Here is a 21,579-nt window from a genome sequence, read left to right on the forward strand (position 1 = left end):
GCTCTTTCACCACCATTAACAGATCTGGAAGCTGTCCTGAGGAGGAGGTTTGAAACAGAGGGTGCTGGGAGACAGAGGAGAATGTTCACTTTCACAGAAGGGTGTCTGTGACACCTGGAATAGTGATTCATTGCATTTTATCTATTCAGCGAACCACCAACTTAGATAGAATAGCCAATAAGTATTTTTCTGGTGTTCTTTTGATTTTGTATGTATTTGGTGAGCAGTAGTCCTTCTTGCATTGAGGTAGGCTGTGCTACCTTATGTTGTGTAGCCTAGTATGAAGTGTGAGAGAGAAACTGAAAATCTGACTTTCATTAATCTTCTAGATGTTGGGGAAATCTATTCAAGACTACTGGATCACAGACCAGTAATTCAGGGAGAAATACGTTACTTTGTTAAAGAATTTGAAGTAAGTATTTGTATCTTATTGGGTGTTGTAATCTTCAGAGTCTGAGACTTTAAACAGTATTAGCATCTTTCTGGAGATTATAATATGTATGTCATTTTCTTTAGAAAGACCTGACATGTATTTCTTGCCCCAGATAATTTAACACATCCATAGTATATGTCTGCATCTTTAGTAAACAAGGCAGTAATTTAGGTCTTTTTATTTAAAAAAAAAACTTGAAAAGGGCGTAAGTATTTTTCCTGTAAAAAAAATGTCAGGAATATTGATATAGAAGAACAATGTAGTCCTAACATCTGAGAGAAGTCTGGTGGATTCAAGGAGAATATTGTTGGCCAGCATAGGTGTACATGTGATTAAGAAATTGCTTTATGCCTTAGCTAGATTCAGCTAGTACAGTTATGATTTAATTTTGCTTTAATTTTTGTTGCATGAAAGAAAGTACTGAAGGTGTAGAAGTGTTTATATACAAATTTCCTTGAAAGACTTGCCACAAGATGGCAGCAGAAGTTTAGGTAAGTATAAGAGAATCTTGTGTCAACAAAAGGCTCTTTATGAGTAGATTTTCATTCTTGCAGAATTTGGAATTTAAAATCTTAAAATTAGTCCTGAAAATACAGTGATACCTCAAACTTCCAGTATGAAGTGCTTTTTTTTTTTTTTAATGTCTTCTTGCACTCCATTTGTAGCTAATATTTCAAGCAGGTCTAATTTGCCTCTGTACTGGTTTAGCAAAATGCATAAGTGAACTAAACTCATATTAGATCTGTATTGTATGGGCTTGAGAATCATAAGGAATGATTTATTTTCTTTGCCTTCCTTAAATAAGTTATAGCATACAGTAAATAGTTTTACATGGTTTTTCATTAGAAGGAAAATTTTAAATTCAGTTACGAAATTAGAACTCATCTTTATAGTTCATATATTTCTCTTATTGCACCCAAAGTTTTGTTCTATTTCTTAGACAAATTTAATATATTTTTATATCTTTTCTTGAAATTTAATTTCTGGTTTATACTTTTAGGGAAAAATAGAAAAGCAGAGGATTATTTACATTTTTGCAATTTAATATTTCTTAAAAAAATTGCACTTGTTTCCAACTTAGAGATATCAGATTATTTTTTTTTTAGTAGGTCATATGGAAGCAGTTTTCCTATGTTTCTGAAAAGAATATTACAAAACTAAAGCTTGCTTATGCTAGGATCTGGGTTAAAGTAGATAATTTAGTTTGCTGTTACATTTCTTTCTTTAGAGGGAAGTAGGGGTCAGGAAGGTGCATAAATAGGATGAGAAAAGGAAGGCCAGCCTGGACTGGTCTTTGAGAAGCCTGGTCTAGTGGAAAGTGTCCTTGCCCATGGCAGGGGGTTTGCAACTAGGTCCCTTCCAACCCAAACCATTCTATGATTCTATATGCTGCTTCTTTAAATGATTAGCATTTAGTGTGTAAAGAATGTAGATTTGCATTCAGGAAGTCTGGAGCCTGTTTAATTAAGCAGCTTTACTTGCTTGTGCCTCCTCTCTTTCTGAAGTTTTGAAGCTTCTTTCTGAAATAGGTATGGTGATCCAGTTACCCGCTTTATGCAATACAGGGATTTTTGATTATCTAGAATTGCTTTATCATTCACAACTTTCAGTGCAGGAATGCTTGTGTGCAACTTGTAACTCTGAAGAGAGAAAAGTAGGAAAGAGGCAGGCAGCAGTCTGGAGCAGATCTCAGAATCCTTTTCATTATTTAAAGGAAGGTGCAAGTGAAACTCAGAGTGGAAGTAGTGCTGTGGCTTCAGAAAAACAGATACCTTTTTTTTTTTAATGTAAACAATAAAGCAAGAGCGTATTGTTCTTGTAATTAGTCATGATCAGCAGTGAGCCAGAAGAAGGGCTGCCTTTTTAGTCAGCTGTGTTATGTTATTTTTTTAGTCTTGACTTTATTGCTTTACTTCAGTAAAAAAATTATCTTGCTTTCATTGTTTTAATCTTGTACCATGCTAAATCTGGACGGTCAGACATCAAGCAAGCAGAATCACTGCTATGTTATTGCTCTGTAACAACTGAGTTACTGAAATGGAATGCTTTCAAGCTGTGTTTCTCTCTGTTGTTTTTGGTATGCTGTAAGTAATCAATACATAACAACACATTTTCCACACAGTGTTTTCATTAGTAAATACTAACTTTTCTCACAAAGGCCAGAATGGTCATTCAAAGTATTTCTGTATTTTAATATGAAGAATGGAGCATTACTGTCTTTGGTTTTGGTGGGTTTTTTTCCCCCCACAAAACTAATTTTATCAGTTGTGCTAAATAAGTAGAGTTTAATAGACAATGGTATAGTCTTTGATATAAAGCTATTAGTTTATCAACTGGGAAACCATCTTATTTTGAAAAATGGAATTCCTTGTTAGCCACTCATTTTCTTTTATATTCTTCTGCCAGGAAAAACGTGGCCTCCGAGAACTACGAGTACTTGAAAATCTAAAGAACACAATCTTTGAAACGAATGAACATGTTCTTCCTAAGTGTGAGCAGGCAATGCATGACAATTTGAATGAAGCATTCAAGAGATGTAAGCATGTTGCTTCTTATTTCCCTTGTTGCATCATTTGAGGAATAATTTAAATAGTTTGGATTCAAAATATGATTTGTGGAAAAATCCCTGTCCTTGGATAGATTTTCTACCATATATGTGCTTTGCTCTCATTTCTGTGAAATTTTAAAATGTAAACAGGGACATTTTTATATTCATTGGTCCAGCCAACACAGCTCTTGCTAAGGTTACATTAAAGATTTTTACTTATTTAAGTAGAAACTATTTCAGCTCAATCTTTTGCTACTCACTTGGAAACAGGATAATGCTCTGTGTTGGCTAAAGCCATGGACAAAATTTCAGTTTTCGGGTTTGTTGCAATCATGCTATGGTGTGACCTTCAAGTTTCTTAATTTTCCCATGGAAAAGCGTAATACTGCCCCCTATGATTTAAAACAAAACTTGCTGCTGTGTAGCTATGAAATATGCTATTATTACTATCTTTAGTCACAAACAGGGTAGGAGTAATAGCTGTTGTATGTGAATCCTAGATTCATCATTATAACCACCTGATATATTTTTTTATTGCTCAGATTTTAGAAGAAATTTTAAAATTTGTTGTACTAATTTTTCAGCATCTTTTTTTTTCTTATTCAGCAGGATAGCTTCTCAAAAAGATATTTTAAGGGAGTGCAACTATATAGTTTCAGCTGCCAGATTTATGCAGTTGAAACATGCCAGTGTGGGGTGTTTTATATTTTATGTATAGCATATTGTATAAGCATTTAATTTCATACAACTTACATGTCATCTGACATATGCAGAATAACAAATAGTAGATGATGCTATACACACAAAATGATTGCCGTAAAGTATTTGAAACGTAAAATTTAGTCATTGAAATAGAGCATGTCTTCTAATACCTTCTAAATGGGGTGAACCTTTGATATCCCTGTCTTTCTAATGGTCACCTGTGCCATACCTCATTAGTAATAGAATGACAGAATGGTTGAGATGGGAAGGAACCTCTGGAAGTTGTTTTGTCCAACCTCCCTGCTCAAGCAGGGGCAGCTAGAGCCAGTTGTCCAGGGCTGTGTTCAGCTGGGTTTCAAATGTCTCTACAGATGGATAGTCTGAAACCTCTCTGGGCAACCTGTGCTAGTGTTTGACCATGCTCACAGGAAAAAAGTGGTTTCTTGTGTTCAGATGGAATCTTATGTGTTTCATTTTGTGCTCACTGCTTCTTGTCCTGGCAGTGAGCGCTATAGAGAAGAGTCTGGCTCCCTCATCATCACTCCCTTCAATCAGATATTTATTTACATTGATGAGGTCCCCCCTGGGTTGCCTTTTCTCCACACTGAACAGTCCCAGGTCTCTCAGCCTCTCCTCACATGAAAGATGCTCCAATCCCTTGGTTGTCTTTGTAGCCATGCACTGGATTTGCTCCAGTAAGTCCATCTATTTCATTTACTGGCAAGCCCAGAAGTGGACAGACTACCACAGGTGCAGCATGTGTTTTAGTCTTCAGTGTGTACTGCTGCCTGGGATTATTCATCCCCAGATGCAGGACTTGTCATTTTTCTGTGTTGAACTTCATAAGATTCTTCTCAGCCCAACTCAGCAGTTGCTTAAGGTCCCTCTGAATGGCAGCACAACAGTATATTCTTTCAGCCACTCCTCCTGGTTTTGTGTCTTCTGCAAACTTGCTGGGGGGGCTCTCTGCTCCAGCATCTGTGTCACTGACGAAGATGTTAAACAGTATCAGATGCAGTGCTGACCCCTGGCATGAACCACTAGTGACTTGCAACCCACTTGACTTTGTGCTGCTGATCTCAGACTCTGGACCTAGCTGTTCAGTCAGTTTTCAGTCCACCTCACTGTCCAGTTACCTAACCTGTACTTTGTTAGCTTGTTTATGAGGACGTTATGGGAGACAGTGTAAAAGCCTTCCTGAAGCTGAGGTAAACAACATCACCTGCTTTCCCACTATCTGCCTAGCTAGCTGCTGCATTATAAAAGGTTATTAGGACAGTTAAGGATGATTTCCCATTCCTAAATCCATGTTGACTACTGCCAATCACCTTCTTGTTCTTCATGTTTTTGGAAATGCTTCCAGGAGGACTTTTTCCATCACCTTTCCTGAGATTGAGGTGGGGCTGACTGGTCAGTAGTTCTCTGGATCTTTCTTCTTGCCCTTGAAGATAGGAATACAGTCTTGAGGAACCTGTCCCAGTCGCAGTGACCTTTGAAAGAGAGTGGTCTCGCAGTGGCATCAGCCAGCTCCCTCAGCACTTGTGGACACAACCTATCAGGCCCCGTGGACTCGATATATTTCCAGTTTGTTTAAGTGCTCCCTAACATGGTCCTCCTCCACAGAGGGTAAGTCATCTTTGCTCAACTTTCCCTCTGGTCTCAGGAGCCTGGGTTCCCTGAAGGCTGGTATTTATGGTAAAGACTAAGTCAGTGAAGGCAATGAGTACCTTGGCCTTTCCTATGTTCATTGTTGTCAAGCTCTCCTGCCCCATTCATCAGAGGGTCTACATTTTCCTTAGTTTTTCTTTTGCTGTTTATGTACTTGCAGAATCCTTTCTTGTTGCCCTTCACACCCCTCACCACATTCAACTCTGGATCAGCTTTGACTTTCCTAAGCCTGTCACATCACATAGCAACTCTATACTCCTGGGTCACCTGCTCCTGCTTCTACCTCCTATACCCTTCCCCTTTTAAGTCTGAATTCAATTAGGAGCCCCTTGCTCATCCATACAGGCCTCCTGCTTGTTTTCCTACTTGTTGGGGTGGACCTTCCTTGAACTTGGAGGAGATGATCCTTGAAAAGGGTGCTATGTCCCTTCTGTAACCATCATCTCGGACCCTTTGTTTGCCTACCCTATCCCAAACTTTTTTTTTTTTTTTAATTAGGAAACACTCCCTCGCCTGTCATTTCTAGTTTAAAGCTGTCCCTGCCAGGTTGGCTGGGCTGTTGGCAAAGATACTTTTGCCCTGTGTAGTTAGGTGGATCCCATCTCTTCCAAGCGGGTGTTGATGCTCAGAATGGGTCTCATGGATGTAGAAACTGAAACAGTACTGCCAATGCCAACTGTGCAACCAGCTGTTAAAATTCCATCAAGTCCACCTCACTAGAAGGTTGAAGAGAACATTACCTGGACCCCCATGCCTTTGATCAGTGTTCCCAGATCTCTGTAGTCATTCCTGGTATTTCTCAGGTCACCCCTGCAATACCAATGCTGTCTACGTGAAAGAGCAGCAGGGGTAATAGTCCAAGACTCAGTAACCTCTCTAGATAACAAAACATATCAACGGGCAGGGAGCTTCTGTCCCCTGCTGTAGGAAGTCTGCTACAACTGTCCCTTGCCACTGTCTTCTGATGGTCCTGAGAGGCTCCGGCTTAGCCACCACTCCAATTCATGGTGCTCCCAGCTCCTCATCAGCTGAAAGTGCAGTGAACCTGTTCTGTAACTGGAAGTCCTCAGGGGGGCAGGACCCTGCCTCCTCGTGTGAGAAGTCACCTGAGATACTAAGATGATAAGTCACACACTAAGATGATAAGTCACACACTAAGATGATAAGTCAGGTATTTCTCAATAGTAGAATATATTAGTAGGAGAACTAACTGCTTTGGGGAAATTAGTTTATTTAATTCTGCATTAATTAAGTGTTAAATAAGTTAGGGAAAAAAACTACATAGGAATACAGTTTCTGTTTCCACTGAGAAGTTTTCCTAGGCTTAGTCTCTAGAGAGAAGAGGCTGGCTCCAACGTAAAGATGTTCTCCATGTAGCTTGCTTATACTAAATCACTTTTTACATTTGATGGGGAAAAAATAAGGAATAAAAAAAGCCAATTAAAACATAGAGCTTGGTCACCTGTTTCAACTCACTGGTTTGAGAGGTTTTTTGATGCCTTCTGTGGTGCTGAGTAGTGCACTCTAGCTTGTCAGCAACACTAAGGAGTACGGGCACAAGAAGACCTAGCTGCCTTTCTCTTCCTGGCTTCTGGAACATGCAAGGGTTGAACTTGGTGATATGCCTACATACAGTTACCATTGTAAAGCATTTTCTGCAAGTACTGGCAAATCTTTTTCATACAGAGTAAAGTGACATAGTGGAATATAATCTTTGACTTGCAATAGCCTCATGTCTTTTAAATCCCTTTCAGGTGAGTTTCTTTGATTTAGAACAGCAGATTGATCTACTGCAATTTGTTATTTCAGTGCAAGCTGCCAATGATATGTTCCGTAGACTCCAAGAGAGGGAGCATGAAGAGAGGAAGGTAAAGGATGGATGGATGGGTAGATTTTTGTAATGTGATCTCAGAGTCTTGTGCTTCTACAGCAAGTTTATCTACCTTCAGTATAACAACACTTAAAAGCATATTTTTCTATATGTTACAGACTTGCAGTAAAAGTTTTGGGGTGATTTCTGCACTTAGAAAACACTACAGCTGTAAATATGTTCTCTACTGCAAAGTTAATGGATCACTAGCTCTTCCTACAATCTCCTGATATATGGAAACTATTTTTTTTTATTTCCTTTGCTTTATTTTCCCTCCTAGCTCAGACTATATTATTTGTCACATAGAGGGAAAGTTTAAATATTAAAAAAAATTATTTTTCTGTGGAACAAAAAACACCTACTAACCTACCAGAATGGAAATGTAAATCTTTCCAAGTTAGCTCAGAACATTGACCATATTATATATATTGCTTGTTGAAAAGGAAGTGTGTTTTTCGCTTGTGGATGGGTTATTTAATGAAGGGCTATATTATAGGAACATGCGAATCATTGGAATCTTTTCAGTTGGCTACACTTTGCTCATTTGAAATACATGTGCTCTGAATCTAAAATTTAGAAAATTACACTAGAAATTAGTTTCACATTTCTCATTACTCCTTCATGATTGTGTTCCTGTGTTACCTTTTTACTTGCAAAATGTTATTTATAATTATTTAGTTCAGAAGAACTGAAGACATTTCTGTGACCATCATGCAAAACAGGCTCTGCATTGATTTATGTAAGCTGATAGTCGTGTTTTTCTTTCCTTTTTGTAATCGATGAAGATGGGCAGTCCAGTTCCAACTGAATACTGGTACTGTGTGAACAGCACACTGCTGAACCTTGACAAAGTTTGCTTGTTTCTAACACTAGTGTAGATACTGGTAGAGAGGTTAAGTTGGAAATTCTTACAGTTCTGCTACTGTTTGTTTGAAGTAAAACTTCAATAAAAATTTGTAACATAAAATGAACACTCAAGAATAGTAACTGTTCTTTTTAAAAATATTAGCTGTATGTTTCCACTCTTTTTTTTTTTTCATATGCAGTGGAGAAATACTAATAGCTATTCAGGATTTGTAGCGTCTCCTTGAAGCTTGTATAGTAAGACTTTTTGGCTTGAAACTTTCCAAATGTGGGTAGTAAGAGAGGTAACCTTTTTTAAATTATCTATGAAAGTTGTCATTGAGAAGAAATACTATTTCCTTGCTTTTCTTTCTGAAATCGTGTTCTGAAAAGATAAAGGGGATTTGGTAGGTTCTAGTGTCAAGTGATTATTAGTGTTAGCAGCCCTCAGTGAAATTAATTCATTTTCTGCTGGATAGAATGAATTTTAAAATTATTTGCTTTACTAATTATCTTTTTTTGCAATTCCTTCCAGCTACTGGTATCATCCAGGTAACAAAAGGGAAATGATGTTGGCCCTATCACATTCTCACTTAAGGTGTAAAGTGATTCGTGATTACAGGACTGTCATTGAAAGAAGCATTTATAGACTGCTTATACTGGAAGCTACCTAACACTTATTATGGTCTTATCTTTTAATTTCTTGTAGCATGAACTGGTATAGTAACATTTCTCAGAGTCTGTCTGCCTCAAATAGTGGATTTTTTTGGTTTGGGCTTTTCTGATGTGTTTTTGCTTGGATTTTTTTCTTTCAGAAAAAATAGCCAAAGAAATACAAAAACCAAAGTTTACTGAAAAAGTTTATGGTCTTGAAAAATGCTAATTTTTTGCATAGCTAATGACAGTAAAATGAGGATAGAAACAAATGCAACCAACTCATGTGAGTCAGTACAGTATATAAGAAGGCTTTACTAGTCTTTCAAGCTCAATCATTGTGCACTATTGAGTGAAAAAACGGTTTCATAATCAGATTTTTTCCAAATAACTAATGTCTGAACGTAGGTATTGATACAAAAGGAATATGAAAGACGTCACTGCCAAAATATGCAAATTTGCTAACACACCAAAGGGAATTCCCAGAACGGGAATTAATAAGGCAGCAACTATGTTTGTAATTTCAATGAGCTTTGGTTTATATCTAAACAAAATTATGAAACTTAAAAGTATTTTCAACTTTTTATATGAATATGAAATCTGAAAATCTTCCAACTTTAAACATCCTATAAAAAAAAATACTCATAAAAGTAGTAGGCATTGTTACAAACATAGAGCAGATTCTAAGCTCAGTTTGAGTTTCCCAAACCCTTGTATTTATGAAGTTATACTGAGAGACATAAATTGAAGCCAAGTATTCAGGTTACATATGAAAAGTGAAGATTAACAGCTTGCTATGTCTTATGTTCTGTTGGGTGACAGAAGGCACTTCTAGCAGAACAGCTGACAGACTGTTTGGAGAAGAGGAATACTGAAAGAATGGATAACCAGCAGACAAAGTCAGGAAAAAGCTTTATCAGTGTGTTCTGGAGCTGGAAACTTTATAGGATAGAGCTGGAGCTCTAAGAGTGTAAGAGGGTGAGGAGAAGATTCTCTGATTAAACCAACAAAAAAAATTTATCCAAATTTTACCAAATTAACAGTCATGGAGAAATACCATTTGTACTACCTCATAGGTATTTTCAGGTGGGGTAAAAATGTTTTTTTTCTTTGCAGCAGATGATAATAAGTGCCAGTCGGTAACACAGACAGTAGAAGTATAAAGCATAATATACTGTTGCTGACAGTTAAATGATCCTTTGGTTCAAATAGAAATCTACAGCATGGCAGGAAATGTTGGATTGTCTAATGCTTAACACATTACAATTTATAGCTAATTATGGTGACTCTTCGGTTCCTGTCTAAGTATTGTACCAATACCGTGAACTGCCTAAGGCTTCTCTTGGCTCAGGTACATCTGTCTGCATGCTTTAGTTCATATGGCAATTTTCCCATGCTGCAAAGGTCATGATGTTTTGTCTAAGAACAAAATGTGGTGTTCTGAAGCCCAAATGTGGTATCATAATATTGCCTTCTGTTTTGTTATCATGTACTGGTATGTTTGTACAATTAAATGCAAAACCAACTTTGTAGACACTTCTTGACTGGATGAGGAGAACAGGGGAAACTTACATGTTTTCTGTGGTGGCTGTGTTGTGTTTATTAGGTGCTGTTTTCTAATTTATAATGAAGTCTCACTGAAGGGCCTTGTGTTCTTTCTCTTGTTTTTTTTTTTTACTTGTGAGTTTAGGCTGTAGTTTTTATAGATTTGTTTAACATTTGAAATGACAAAAGGTAGGAATTAATTAGGCTATGCTATGAAAAGTTGTTCTACAAAAGTATACTGATTTTCATGTTTGTATGTGCTGTTCTTTGATGTTTTCTTAGTTAACAAGTCACAGTTTCTCCAGTTGGTAGCCCTGGAAGCAAAAGAATGAAACCTAAGAACCAAGGTGTCTGTATCTGGTTTTTTAATCATTACCAGTAATCCAGAATTTGTAATGAGAAGTTTTCAGTGATTTGGGAGTTCTGTAGATCTTTATTTCATTTTGTTTTGCTGCCTGTTCATGAGCCAGAATTTATTTCAGTTTATCTTTTACATAGTTGGGTTGGTTGCAACATTACAGGTTTAAAAATAATGAAAATTAACACTGAGTTACTATTCTTCCAATTATTTTTTTTTTTTAAGAAGAAAAAGGGAGTACATTCTTGTGCAACTGTGCCTACATTCTCAAATGTGCAGGCATTATTTCCTCCTTCATGACAGTAAAAAAATACTAATTTTAACAGATCATAAGTTATTTCTTACTACTGCAAGTGGTTTATGGACCTCAGGAAAAAAAATATATTCTTCTACCTTCATGAAATATGAATATGTATTTATTCAGAATGCACATTATAATTTTGTGATAAGACCAAAGTGCTTCTTAACCATCATACCATCAGTATGCGAAGTATGCTTCATACCATCAGTATGCAAAGGCAATTTCAAGTTCTTAGTCCCTTAATATGTCATATGTCACCTACAGGGGCCCAGCTAATGAAGGTCTTTGGGTTATTGTTTGACTTGGAAGTTAAGATAATTGTCATGAGTCATTGACTCAATGAATTCAGATTTATAAATACATGTATATGTGTGTGTGTGTGTGTATGTGTATATATATATATATATATGTGTGGCAGTGGTTACTCTTTTCAATCTACACAATAACCAAGCAGATAAAGGCTGTACATCCGTTCTGTATTCCTTTGAAACAGCTGACTAAAAAAAGCATGTAAGAATAATAAACTGGTTTAATATGAAAGGTAGTTATTGACATCAGTCATCTAGGACTTAAACAATGTATAAGGAACTGGAAATCGGTCTCCACCATCAGGATAAATGCTATAAGTAAAAGGTTTTCAGTTCTTTCTTTTTTGCTTGCCCAGGGAATACATCAGGTTAGGGAAGCTGCAGAGACTGATCCCAGAATCATCTGTAGCTCTGTAATACCAAGACTGTCTTGTGAGTGGGGATTTGTGGATTAGACTTTTTTTTTAAGTAAAAAGCTATTTTATCACCCATCTCTATCAAAACATGGACTACTCTAATATGGCCATCTTTATTACCTTGTATGTCCAGATTACAATTTTGGAGGACTGGTAATTCATTAGAATATATTTATTATCTTATTGAATTTGAGAGGGTTTTTTTAAACCTAAACCACTGAGACATGGCAACATGTTTGAGATTGCTTAGAATGCTGCTAAACATTTCCTGGATACAAAATTGCTGAGAACATGCAAAAGCTGGAGTGTGAATGTTATTGTAGTCGTGACAACTCATTTTTAACTTGCAAAGGAACATTGGAGTTTTATGTATATCAGCAGCACTGAGGTAATACAGATCTCTAGAGACTGATCATTCTTCTTGCTGTTGTGATACTTGTGTCAGCAAGCTGTATGAGATAACCTAGGGCCTTAACTTTTTGTTTCAATTTGCAGTTGATATTTAGCAAGAGGAGGTACTTACTTCACAGATTGCTTCTCTTAAATGATGTTCATGTGCTCTGTTCTACTTGGCAGGAGTTTAAATGTGCAATGAATTAATTCTTCATAAGTGGGGATCCTGACACTTAAGATGATAATACCGATTTATATTAATATTTAAATTGATTGAGGTTATTTCTTCAGTTTTAAGTAGTAAGACATTGAGGAATGAGAAATGTCATATGACATCGGAAAGCTTTATAAATAACAAATTGATAGAATATAGCCTGAAGTTCTCTTAAAATGAAGACATTTTTCTCACTTTTACAAAATCACTCTGGAAATTAATTTGCCAAGCACACTATCAAATTCTAGGTGTATTGTTTTCTGGAAAACAAACTTATTGCAAATCTATATATTTGGAAATTACTAATTGATAGTATAAAATTCAGTCAGTATTATCTTTATAGATCACTAATAAACGTAAATATGCTGACTTGCGGAAACTGTTTGGTTTTTGAGAGTGACTTTTGACCTAACCAATACAAATCATGCCAAGATGTTTATACATGTTGAAAAACTTTGCATTTTAAAGATTTTTTTCATGACTGTTAGTGGCATATTTAACAAGAGGGATTATTCATCTATCTATATGGACCGCTGTGCTTCCTAGCTGTGCTACAGTTAGAGTTAGGGCACAGTATTTTTTGCATAGCGTCTTGATTTCATTTGTTTTTCCTCCTGTGTATTATGGTCAATTGATTAACACAGTGAAGTTAATAGCATTGAATATGAAGAAGATGTGGTAGGAGTGAAGAGCACCATGGTTAGAAAGCACAATATAGGGCAAACCTGAAAGGTACTTGCAGAGCTGCAGTGTGAAAGTCATCTTTCTGTGCTGAGAAACCAAATCTTTTTGTGGCTGGAATGCTATATGTTGATGTCCTGCATGGGAGCCTGGGTCCTTCAGAGACTGTTAGTGATGTTCTGCGAAGTGAAAGGCTGTACCATGGTAGCAGCTCTTAGGAGACAGCAGAGAAGGCTTGGATGAGGGAAGGAAGCCATTTAGTACCTTAGGCATCAGGGATGGTGTCTGTTGCAGCTTGGGTCTTGCAGTTGGGTATGGAGCAAGTTTATGCTGCAGCGTATGCTTTGGTTGAAAGATCAGTATCTTAAGGCAATGCATCCATTAAGAATCACATTTTGTTATTTTTGCTGTTGATGCTGCTATTCATCTGGTAGGAGAAGGAATACTGGTTTCAAGATCATTACTGTCTCCCACACAACATACCCACTCAGCAGCTGTAAGTGTTAATAATCTGAAGGTGCTTCTGAGAAGAGTTGGGTTTGAATTAGTTTTCTAGGAAGGAGAGCTCAAGATGTGCACTGAACTTCTATAGTGGGATTTTTCCAAATCGTTACCAGGGTGGGAGAGTGAAAACTGTATTCAAGTCCTTGGTGTCTTTTACTTGGTATTTGTCGTTCTTGCTTGTTCTAGCATAGCTTCATTTTACTTTTCTATTTTTCTAGAGTGTTTATACATATCCACAACTTTTTACTTTGTTAAAGGTGAAAGTTGCAATTATTTTGGAGTTACTTTATTTCCAGCATAAATCTTAATCTAAAAATTAGTTACTATTTCAGCAGAATGCTGCTTGCATTTATTTATTTAAAGAATAAGTACTTACAGCAATTGCTTCTCAGTACTCACCTGTTTAAATTTTTATTCAGGCATAGATTAGGCTGCTGATAGCCTTTTTTTTTTTTTTTTTCACAATGTCACCTCTCTTGTGTCAGAACAAGCTAAAGAATGATTGAACAGGGGAATGCAAGAGGGGTTTTGAGAGAAGAAAGTAGTTAGACCACAGATTTTTGATAAAGTAAATTTTGCTATCTCACGTTCTAGAAATTTCATAGGTTGTTTTGCCAGGTAAATTTTTTTATATCCTTGGATAGAAGTGGTGCAGTGGAAAGTGAAAATAGAAAGTAGCAACATGAGTTTCATGTACCTTGCAAACTATTTATGTGAGGAGCATGGGTTAGACTAGCTGAAGTGTGGTTTGGGTAGGTGCTGTGCAGTCCTCTCAAAAAGTGTGTGATGCACTAATGGTTTCAAAACCTGTTAAATATGAAGTAGTGTAGTAGTCAAACTATACACTGGTGTATTTTGTTAGTAGCTGATATTGCATCTGTTACAAACAAAATGGAACTTGGCATAATATTGTTACAATGTATGTAAAATGCTGCATGGCAAAAACAGTGTACTTAACCCACCATGTGTAATCTTGAAGAACAACGCATACATACAGAGTGTTGAAGAATACGTACATGGGTTCCCAATGCCTTTGGGTTCCCAATGCCTTTAGTTGACAAAAATGCCAGATTTCTGTTAAAGCTGTATGATAGTATTTATTCCTACATAAAAGTACCATTATGTAGAAAACAGTCATTGGTGATACATTATTAAAAAGGAGAAAAAGAGAAAAGGATTAATCCTCTCTCTTGCTAGAAAATGGAGCAAATATAAGCACAACTGCCTAGATTATTGTGACTTAAGCGTCTATGATATAAAGAGGCTGTACTGTTAATACTGTGTGCAAGCAATCCACAGAAGTACGTCTTACTTTGACATGCATGTTGGATGTGTGTATGATCTCTCTCTATAGATATCTAGATATCTTTTTTATTTTGGGGTTTGTTAGGTTTTTTTCAAGATAAGAGAGTGAAAGGAATTGGACTTACCAGAAGCCAAGCAGTATGAAAGTATGAGGGGAAAAATAACTTGTTTATAAAGGAAGACATTAATCAGTGAGAGCTAACTGGCTAAAGCAGAAACACTAACTGCCAGTTTCAAAACATTATCTATGTTGTTATATTTCACTCTTTCCTTTTTGTATTAGAGGCTTTTCATCAAGACTAGTATCTGATGGCTGTGCTGAACCTAAGCATTGTGTTAAAATAGGAATGTGATTTGTTTCTAGCTTTAAAAAGGTATTCAGGAATGTGGAAAATACTTCTGTTTCAACAGATCAGACATTCAAGGGGAAAATAGCAAATGTCAAGAAAAGAGGAGCAATATGTTGCAGGATTGGCTGACATATAGCATAGTTTGTTGTGAAACACAGAAGCATTCTATTTACACGTTTGACATAAAATCTGAAACATTATCTTGAGTGTTGAAGTAGATCCTTTAATCTCTGATAATGCGTATGTACCTAAATAATAGTCAAACATAATTCTCTAAAATTTTGGCTAGCACTCACAAATATGAAATATAGTGGGCCTAGTGTTTTTTTCATAACTCAGACACAGTAATGCCTCCAGTGCACTTTTAGTCTGTATCACATATAACATGGGTCTGCCTGTACTTGTTGTACTAGATAAAGATTGTCGGTTCTTTGAGACCACTTAATCAAAAATTAGATGCATTTCATTTATATTATTTCTCTTCTGGTTACTTGCAGAACAGTGGACTCCGCAAATCTGTTCATGTCAGTAGGCAGCTGCTTTATGTGTGGACACAGGAAAAGAAGAAGGATTGGGGGGGGTAGGGAAGGCAGTGTTCATTTGTTGACTGAAATGTTTTTTTTTTTTCCTTATAACTGAGGGGCTAAAAGCAGTGAATACTGTATGGTTTTAAAATCAGAAGTTCCTTTTAAAATAAAATCTTTGTGAGATAATAAAGATTTATATCAGCTGCTTAAAGTACTTCTACTTACATTGTCAGTAATCAGAGGACCAAATAATGCAACAATTTTTAGAAACTAACAGAAGTGAACTAGGCAAGCTGGTAACTTCCAAGTGTCTTTCCATTTATGTAATTATTTTCCACCAGACTGTAGCATAGAAAAGCTATTGTTGCTAATGCTATCACATTAACAATATCATAGACATTTTACCATTTGTTTTGGATTGACTATAAAAATATAGTTGACTAATTTATAAATATACACTTTCAGTTTCACCTCTTCATATGTTTTCTTGCAAGTTTCACTTTACTGAAGTAAAAGTCCAGTTTCTCTGATAGCTGAACATTATGTAGCTCTCATTAAACGCTCTGTTTTAATGATTTGTTAAAACTTCACCTTTTCTTCCTCTCAGCTTCAGGCAGACAAGCTGATGGCTCGTGAAGAGAAGCGCATAGCCCACTGGGAGGAATTCATGAAGGAACAAGAAAACAAACAAGCAGAGGTAGACGAAGAGCACAGAAAAGCTATGGAGCGCCTCAAGGAGCAGTATTCTGAGATGGAGAAGGAACTGGCCAAATATGTTTCTTTTTAAGACCTTTCTTTTTTAATAATGCTGGGTTTGTGCCAATACTCAGTTGCTTCTGACTTAAAAGTTAGATTCTTTTGGAAAGCTGAAATACGGAAGGACAAAAAGGACAATTTGCTCTACAGGTTTGGAATGGGAAGAAGAGGTTTGCATACTTTCAACTTAAGTGCCTATCTATGCTTCTTTTGTTCAGGGCAGGTGGAATGCCAGTATTTCTTTGTTTGTTGGAAGGTGGAACTGGAAACTATGTTGTGTGACTACATCAGCTCAGGGAGTTGCAAACTGGAATTTTCGCCCATCTGCAGAGAGAATCATATCATTTGGGAAAACAGAGACTAATATAACACTTAACACTCCCAGTGTGCAGCCACAGCCCTTTCCGAAAAAGTAGGTGTGATAGGTTCCAGCCATAGTTAGCTGAGAATTCACGGGGAAAACCATAAATCCTGTTCATGGATTTCAGGAAAAACAGCTTTTTTTACAGAATATTTTACTTTGAAACTTTAACAATGAAAGATCTCCACTTGTAATTGCAACTTTTGGGTTGTATGTTCAGTATTATGATATAGAGTTGAGGTTTAAATGAGGTTTTGCTAACATAAAAATGGCTAAGTGAGCTTGGACAACTCATTTTGTCTTTCTAAATGTCTCAGGCCTCTCTTTTTAAGCTTTACTATTCTAAGCAAAGCCAAAACAAGCTCAAAAGTAATCACAAGCAGCATATTGGTCTTTGCATTAGCTTAGTAGCTAGTAAAGTATTTACCTTAAATATTTGACATGCTGTTGGTTTACTTGGAATAAGCTTGTTAGAACTCTATAAAGCAAGTGAGGAAAGATTTTTGTTTCTTCGTCAGCATAACAAAGAAGCAGATAGTGGTAAAAAACACCAGTAGTACTGATCTGCTTTCTTTGCTAACTGTTACTCTTACAGGATATGTGAAACCCCTGTATTGCTTTCTTTTATTTAAAACTTGTAGTTAACAGCAGTGTAACTGAAGAAGTTAACTTAATCAGTTCATTAACCAAGCAAAAAAAGACATAGTACCTTAATGAAATTTGCTGCAAGCTAACCATTAGTACAGGAAATATCTTTCATAATTTAGCTGCTCTCCAATATAGAATGGAAACAGGTAAAAATAAACAGAATTTACCTGCATTGCGACAGTAATATGCCAACAGTGGTTGCTTGTGTAAGTTTATGGCTTGGTGTCAAGGCTCCGTTCCTGGCAGAATGTTGATAGTGTGATTAAAGTTAGTAGAGGAGATGGAATAAGTATTTGAGATTTCTTTCAATAACACTGAATTCCTGCCAAGCTGCTCTGCCTGCTACTGTAGCCCCAACAGCTTCATCAATCATTGTGGTGTATCTGGACTGCAAAGAGGACTTCCTGACACTGGGGCATGCTGGAACGTTGCTAATTCTCTGTTGTGGAGGGAAAAAAAAATAGATATCTCAGAAGTAACCAACCCACACATGAAAAATAGGAAAGCCTCTTTTAGAACAACCCTTATTTGAATAGAAGGTGATCTCTGTAATATTTTTCAGCTTATGTACCTGTGATGAATGTTGTAACTAAGTGCAGACTTTCATTTAAAAAGAAAAAGTTAGCTCTTGCCTGTCTTCAGAATTGGGTGTGAAATAGTTTTGATTGTTTTGAGCACAGACTGAAAATGGCTTCTCTTACTAGATTATTTGATGTATATGTGCTCAAAGCTCAAGCATCTTTATAACAAAATGCATTTAACTGCATTCTGGACTCACTTTTATATTTGCACTGATAATTTTTATTAAGAGTTAGATATCTAATTTACTGCACTGGAGCTGTAGATTTTAGTATTTTGTCAATTTGAGGGCTCTTGAGCAATGATACAGTATTGTAAGTTAGATAATTCACTGGAAAATAAAGTGGTATTTCCAAAATCTTCTGGGATGTATGCTCCTGATTCTTTGAAAAGCTTCTGAATGCTAACACTGAAAATGTAGTCCCCTTTTAGAATGATGCAGATATTTTCATGCTGAAGATCATTTGAAAACACTTTTTTTTTTTTATAGTCCATATCTGCCTGTTGGCCCACTCTTACTCATTGTGGGTACTACCTTAAAACTATCTGCTGATGAATTATTCATTAACTTTCACTTTTTTAATATATGATATTCTGTAGGTTTTGAGGTGCTTGGAAAAGCTTAATTGTCTTTGAAGCAACTTGCCAACATTTACAGGAAAACCTATTTTTTCTGTCCAAATGCTTAAAAAAATAATAAAAATCCGCAAACCTCATGTGTCTAATTTTATCTCAGAACACATCTGACATAAAAAAGGTTCCTATCTTCAGCAGGTTTTTTGCAAGGTGGGTCTGTGGTCTGTCTGGACACAGTAGTTCTCCACAGTGGCACTTTCTTTGTAAGATTCAAATTCTTGTTATTTGGTAATCTTTACCATTTGGGAGAAACAGAAAAACTAACAGCTTTAGTTTTATGTCACTGGTGCATGAAGGAAGTGTTTTACCTTATACTTGCAATATTCATATGACTGAATTTCATAGTTTTAAAAAGCTTGATAATTCATTTAATCCTTGTTAAACTCACTAGAAATTTGTACTGGATTCCGATAGAAGCTGGAAAGGGTCCTCAACATTTAAGTGAACTCCTGGTATGGTTGGTGAGTTTTGCAGTCTGTCTTTGTATCAGACAGATAACTTTTTGCTTCACTGTTAGCACTGTTTGTTACACTGAACTGTTGGTTTAACTGTTCTTTGTAACTGGAAGTTGGTTTGGAAGTCATGTAATCACTGGAATATTTTCTTAGTCTTTCTGTTCTAAAGAATACATAGCAAGAAACTGGTATCTGCCTTGAAACTGCTGTAGGAAAGCATCTCCTGCTGCTGCTGTATTTAGGAGTAATAACAAACTGAGGAACTGAAGAAACAATTAAGGGTTTGGTTTGGTTTTAACTGCCTTGTTAATGAACCTATGTGGTGTTCTCTTTGGAATGTTTTATATCTAAGGCCTATCACATTTTTTTAATCTTAGGAAGGAGAGAGAGAGACGGATGATTTATCTGCTCTTAATCTGCTTCTTTCTATGCTAAGACTAGGTAATACTTCTTATAGAAAAATTCCATAATTACAGCTGGAACATTTCATCTTGTCTGATATTTCAATTTATGGCTTGTTAAATCTTTCCTCAAAAACCGGGAGATTTTTTAGTAGTCAGATTATCAAGTACATGTCATAATCAACCAAAAATTGAATCCTGTGTAGTTCACTCCTGAGTTGAAAAGCTTCCTATGTCCCAAGGCTATAGATTTTGAGTTTACAAGTATTCCCCAGTAGGTGTCAGTACAAGCCCTAGAAGGAAAATTAGAAAGACTGTTTTAACGAGGTGTAGAATGTAATGTTCAGTTATAACATTTTTTTGTATATGAAACCACATGCTTTTAAATAAAAAATGGCACTATTTATCAGCAGCATTTTGCCCCATTAGTCCCAAAAAAAGCTTACAACAGGTACCTCTTAAAATTATTTTTATAACGTGTGCTGATCTGAACAATGTTGTCCACAATACGCTTTCTAATTAAGATTTATTATAGTCTGAAGTTAGACTCAATGTCAGAGATTAAAACCTTCAAGAGCTTAATTCTTACACTGCTGTTCAGATTAGTGGGTCAGGTTTTCCAGAGGTTTGAGGCAAAAGTTTATGGTTATTGGTAGAGACTGTGCCATAATAAAGAATTGGAGACTTTTGCAAAAAATTTTGTGAACAAAGTTACCATACCACACACTTTTAAACAGGCCAATTATTTTGCTTGTTTATAATTAAATGAACTTCTCAAGTAATAAAGCTGTAGTACACTCAGTGCTTGTTGGTCTAGCTTATGGTCTGTGTGTCAAGATACAGCAGAATCTGCAAGAAGATGGGATTGCAGCTGCTGTAGTAGGATTTTAATGAATAACACAACTTTCATAGTCATAAGATTATTCAAAAATTCCAAATAACAGACATTTAAAAGAGAAGGGAGAAGTCAAAAATGCTTAAATCTGCTTTGGGTAATTAACAAAGAGAGTTTTATAAGGGTTGAAAGAAATCTTTTATAAATACATGTATGCACCTTCCAGTTCTGAAGAGTGTGTTGTATTGCGTGCAGGACCGTTGTGGTTTTTTATATAGTAATAAGCAAAGTTAGGAACAAATTTACTCAAGATAATAGTGAGCATTAGAAAGAAGAAAAGCTTGCAGAAGCCATGCTAGGGCTTAAAACTGCAGCTTTGAAAATCTGGGGCTCAGATTTGTGCTTCCTAACTAGGAATCTAGTAGAGCTATCCACCTAGGTTTTAGATTGCCTTCTTAAATGCTATATCTGGGCCAAATCAAAATCTGAATGATTCAGAATTTTATTTAACATCATTTTATAGATGGTGAAAAAGCTGACTCTTTCAATATGAATTTTCAGGACAGTTGCACAGAAGGATGTATAATACTCTATTTTAAAACTGTAATTTGAAATAAAGCCTTACATTTCCTCAGTCTTCTCCACTAATGACTTGCTGGGTAGCTACAAGGATACCTGCAATGGAGTATTATTGGGTTTTTAGCAGACACTGCCTTTAACTTGATGCAATGGAATTTAGTGAGAAACAAAACACTGTTTGGGTTTTTTGTTTGTTAATCGTTACTGAATTTTTTTAGATGGACATAATCTATAAATTCATCCAGCATTTCATGATTTATGGTCCCTATATTCTTTAATCCGGAGAAAAATAGCCTTTGTTTTTGCCTCAGCAAATACTACAGGACTTGGATAAGCGTTTTTCGTTGTCTTTGAGTTAGTTGTAATACAAATTTTCAAGCCTGCTTTGCATAGCTTGTTGGTAGTACCTAGCCAGTGCTTTCCCAAACTAGGATATGCAGAAATGCCTCTTGCTGTAATGTGTTCTAGAATATGCACAGCACTTTTCAGTAGCTTTAGCTTTGGGAAATTTAGTTCCGGATTGCTTGAGGTCATAGGAAGTCCTTTATGAGTGGACCCAAGTTTGTCCTTTCCAGATGTTTTTAGCCCTCGTTAAATAAATTCCGGTTCCTGAAAATCCCCTCTCCAGATGGCTCTAAATCTGTTCCAATATTTACTATGTCACCTAGAAAGCTTCTAAGCTGAATTACATAAAATAGGAAATACTGTG

At 36.2% G+C, this 21,579-nt stretch overlaps 1 protein-coding gene across 1 annotated transcript; it reads left to right on the plus strand.

Annotated features, from left to right (window-relative positions):
* Positions 1-280: 280 nt before the first annotated feature.
* Positions 281-18,329, plus strand: BLOC1S5 (biogenesis of lysosomal organelles complex 1 subunit 5). Its single transcript, XM_026841374.1, has 4 exons — positions 281-412; positions 2,840-2,969; positions 7,161-7,219; positions 16,228-18,329. The coding sequence occupies exons 1-4, from the start codon at positions 281-283 to the stop codon at positions 16,405-16,407; spliced, it is 501 nt and encodes a 166-aa protein (XP_026697175.1). The 3' UTR covers positions 16,408-18,329.
* The last annotated feature ends 3,250 nt before the right edge of the window (positions 18,330-21,579 follow it).

Source organism: Athene cunicularia (assembly GCF_003259725.1).
Source record: "Athene cunicularia isolate RWA chromosome 2 unlocalized genomic scaffold, athCun1 chr2_part1, whole genome shotgun sequence".
Classification (NCBI taxonomy): Eukaryota; Metazoa; Chordata; class Aves; order Strigiformes; family Strigidae; genus Athene; species Athene cunicularia.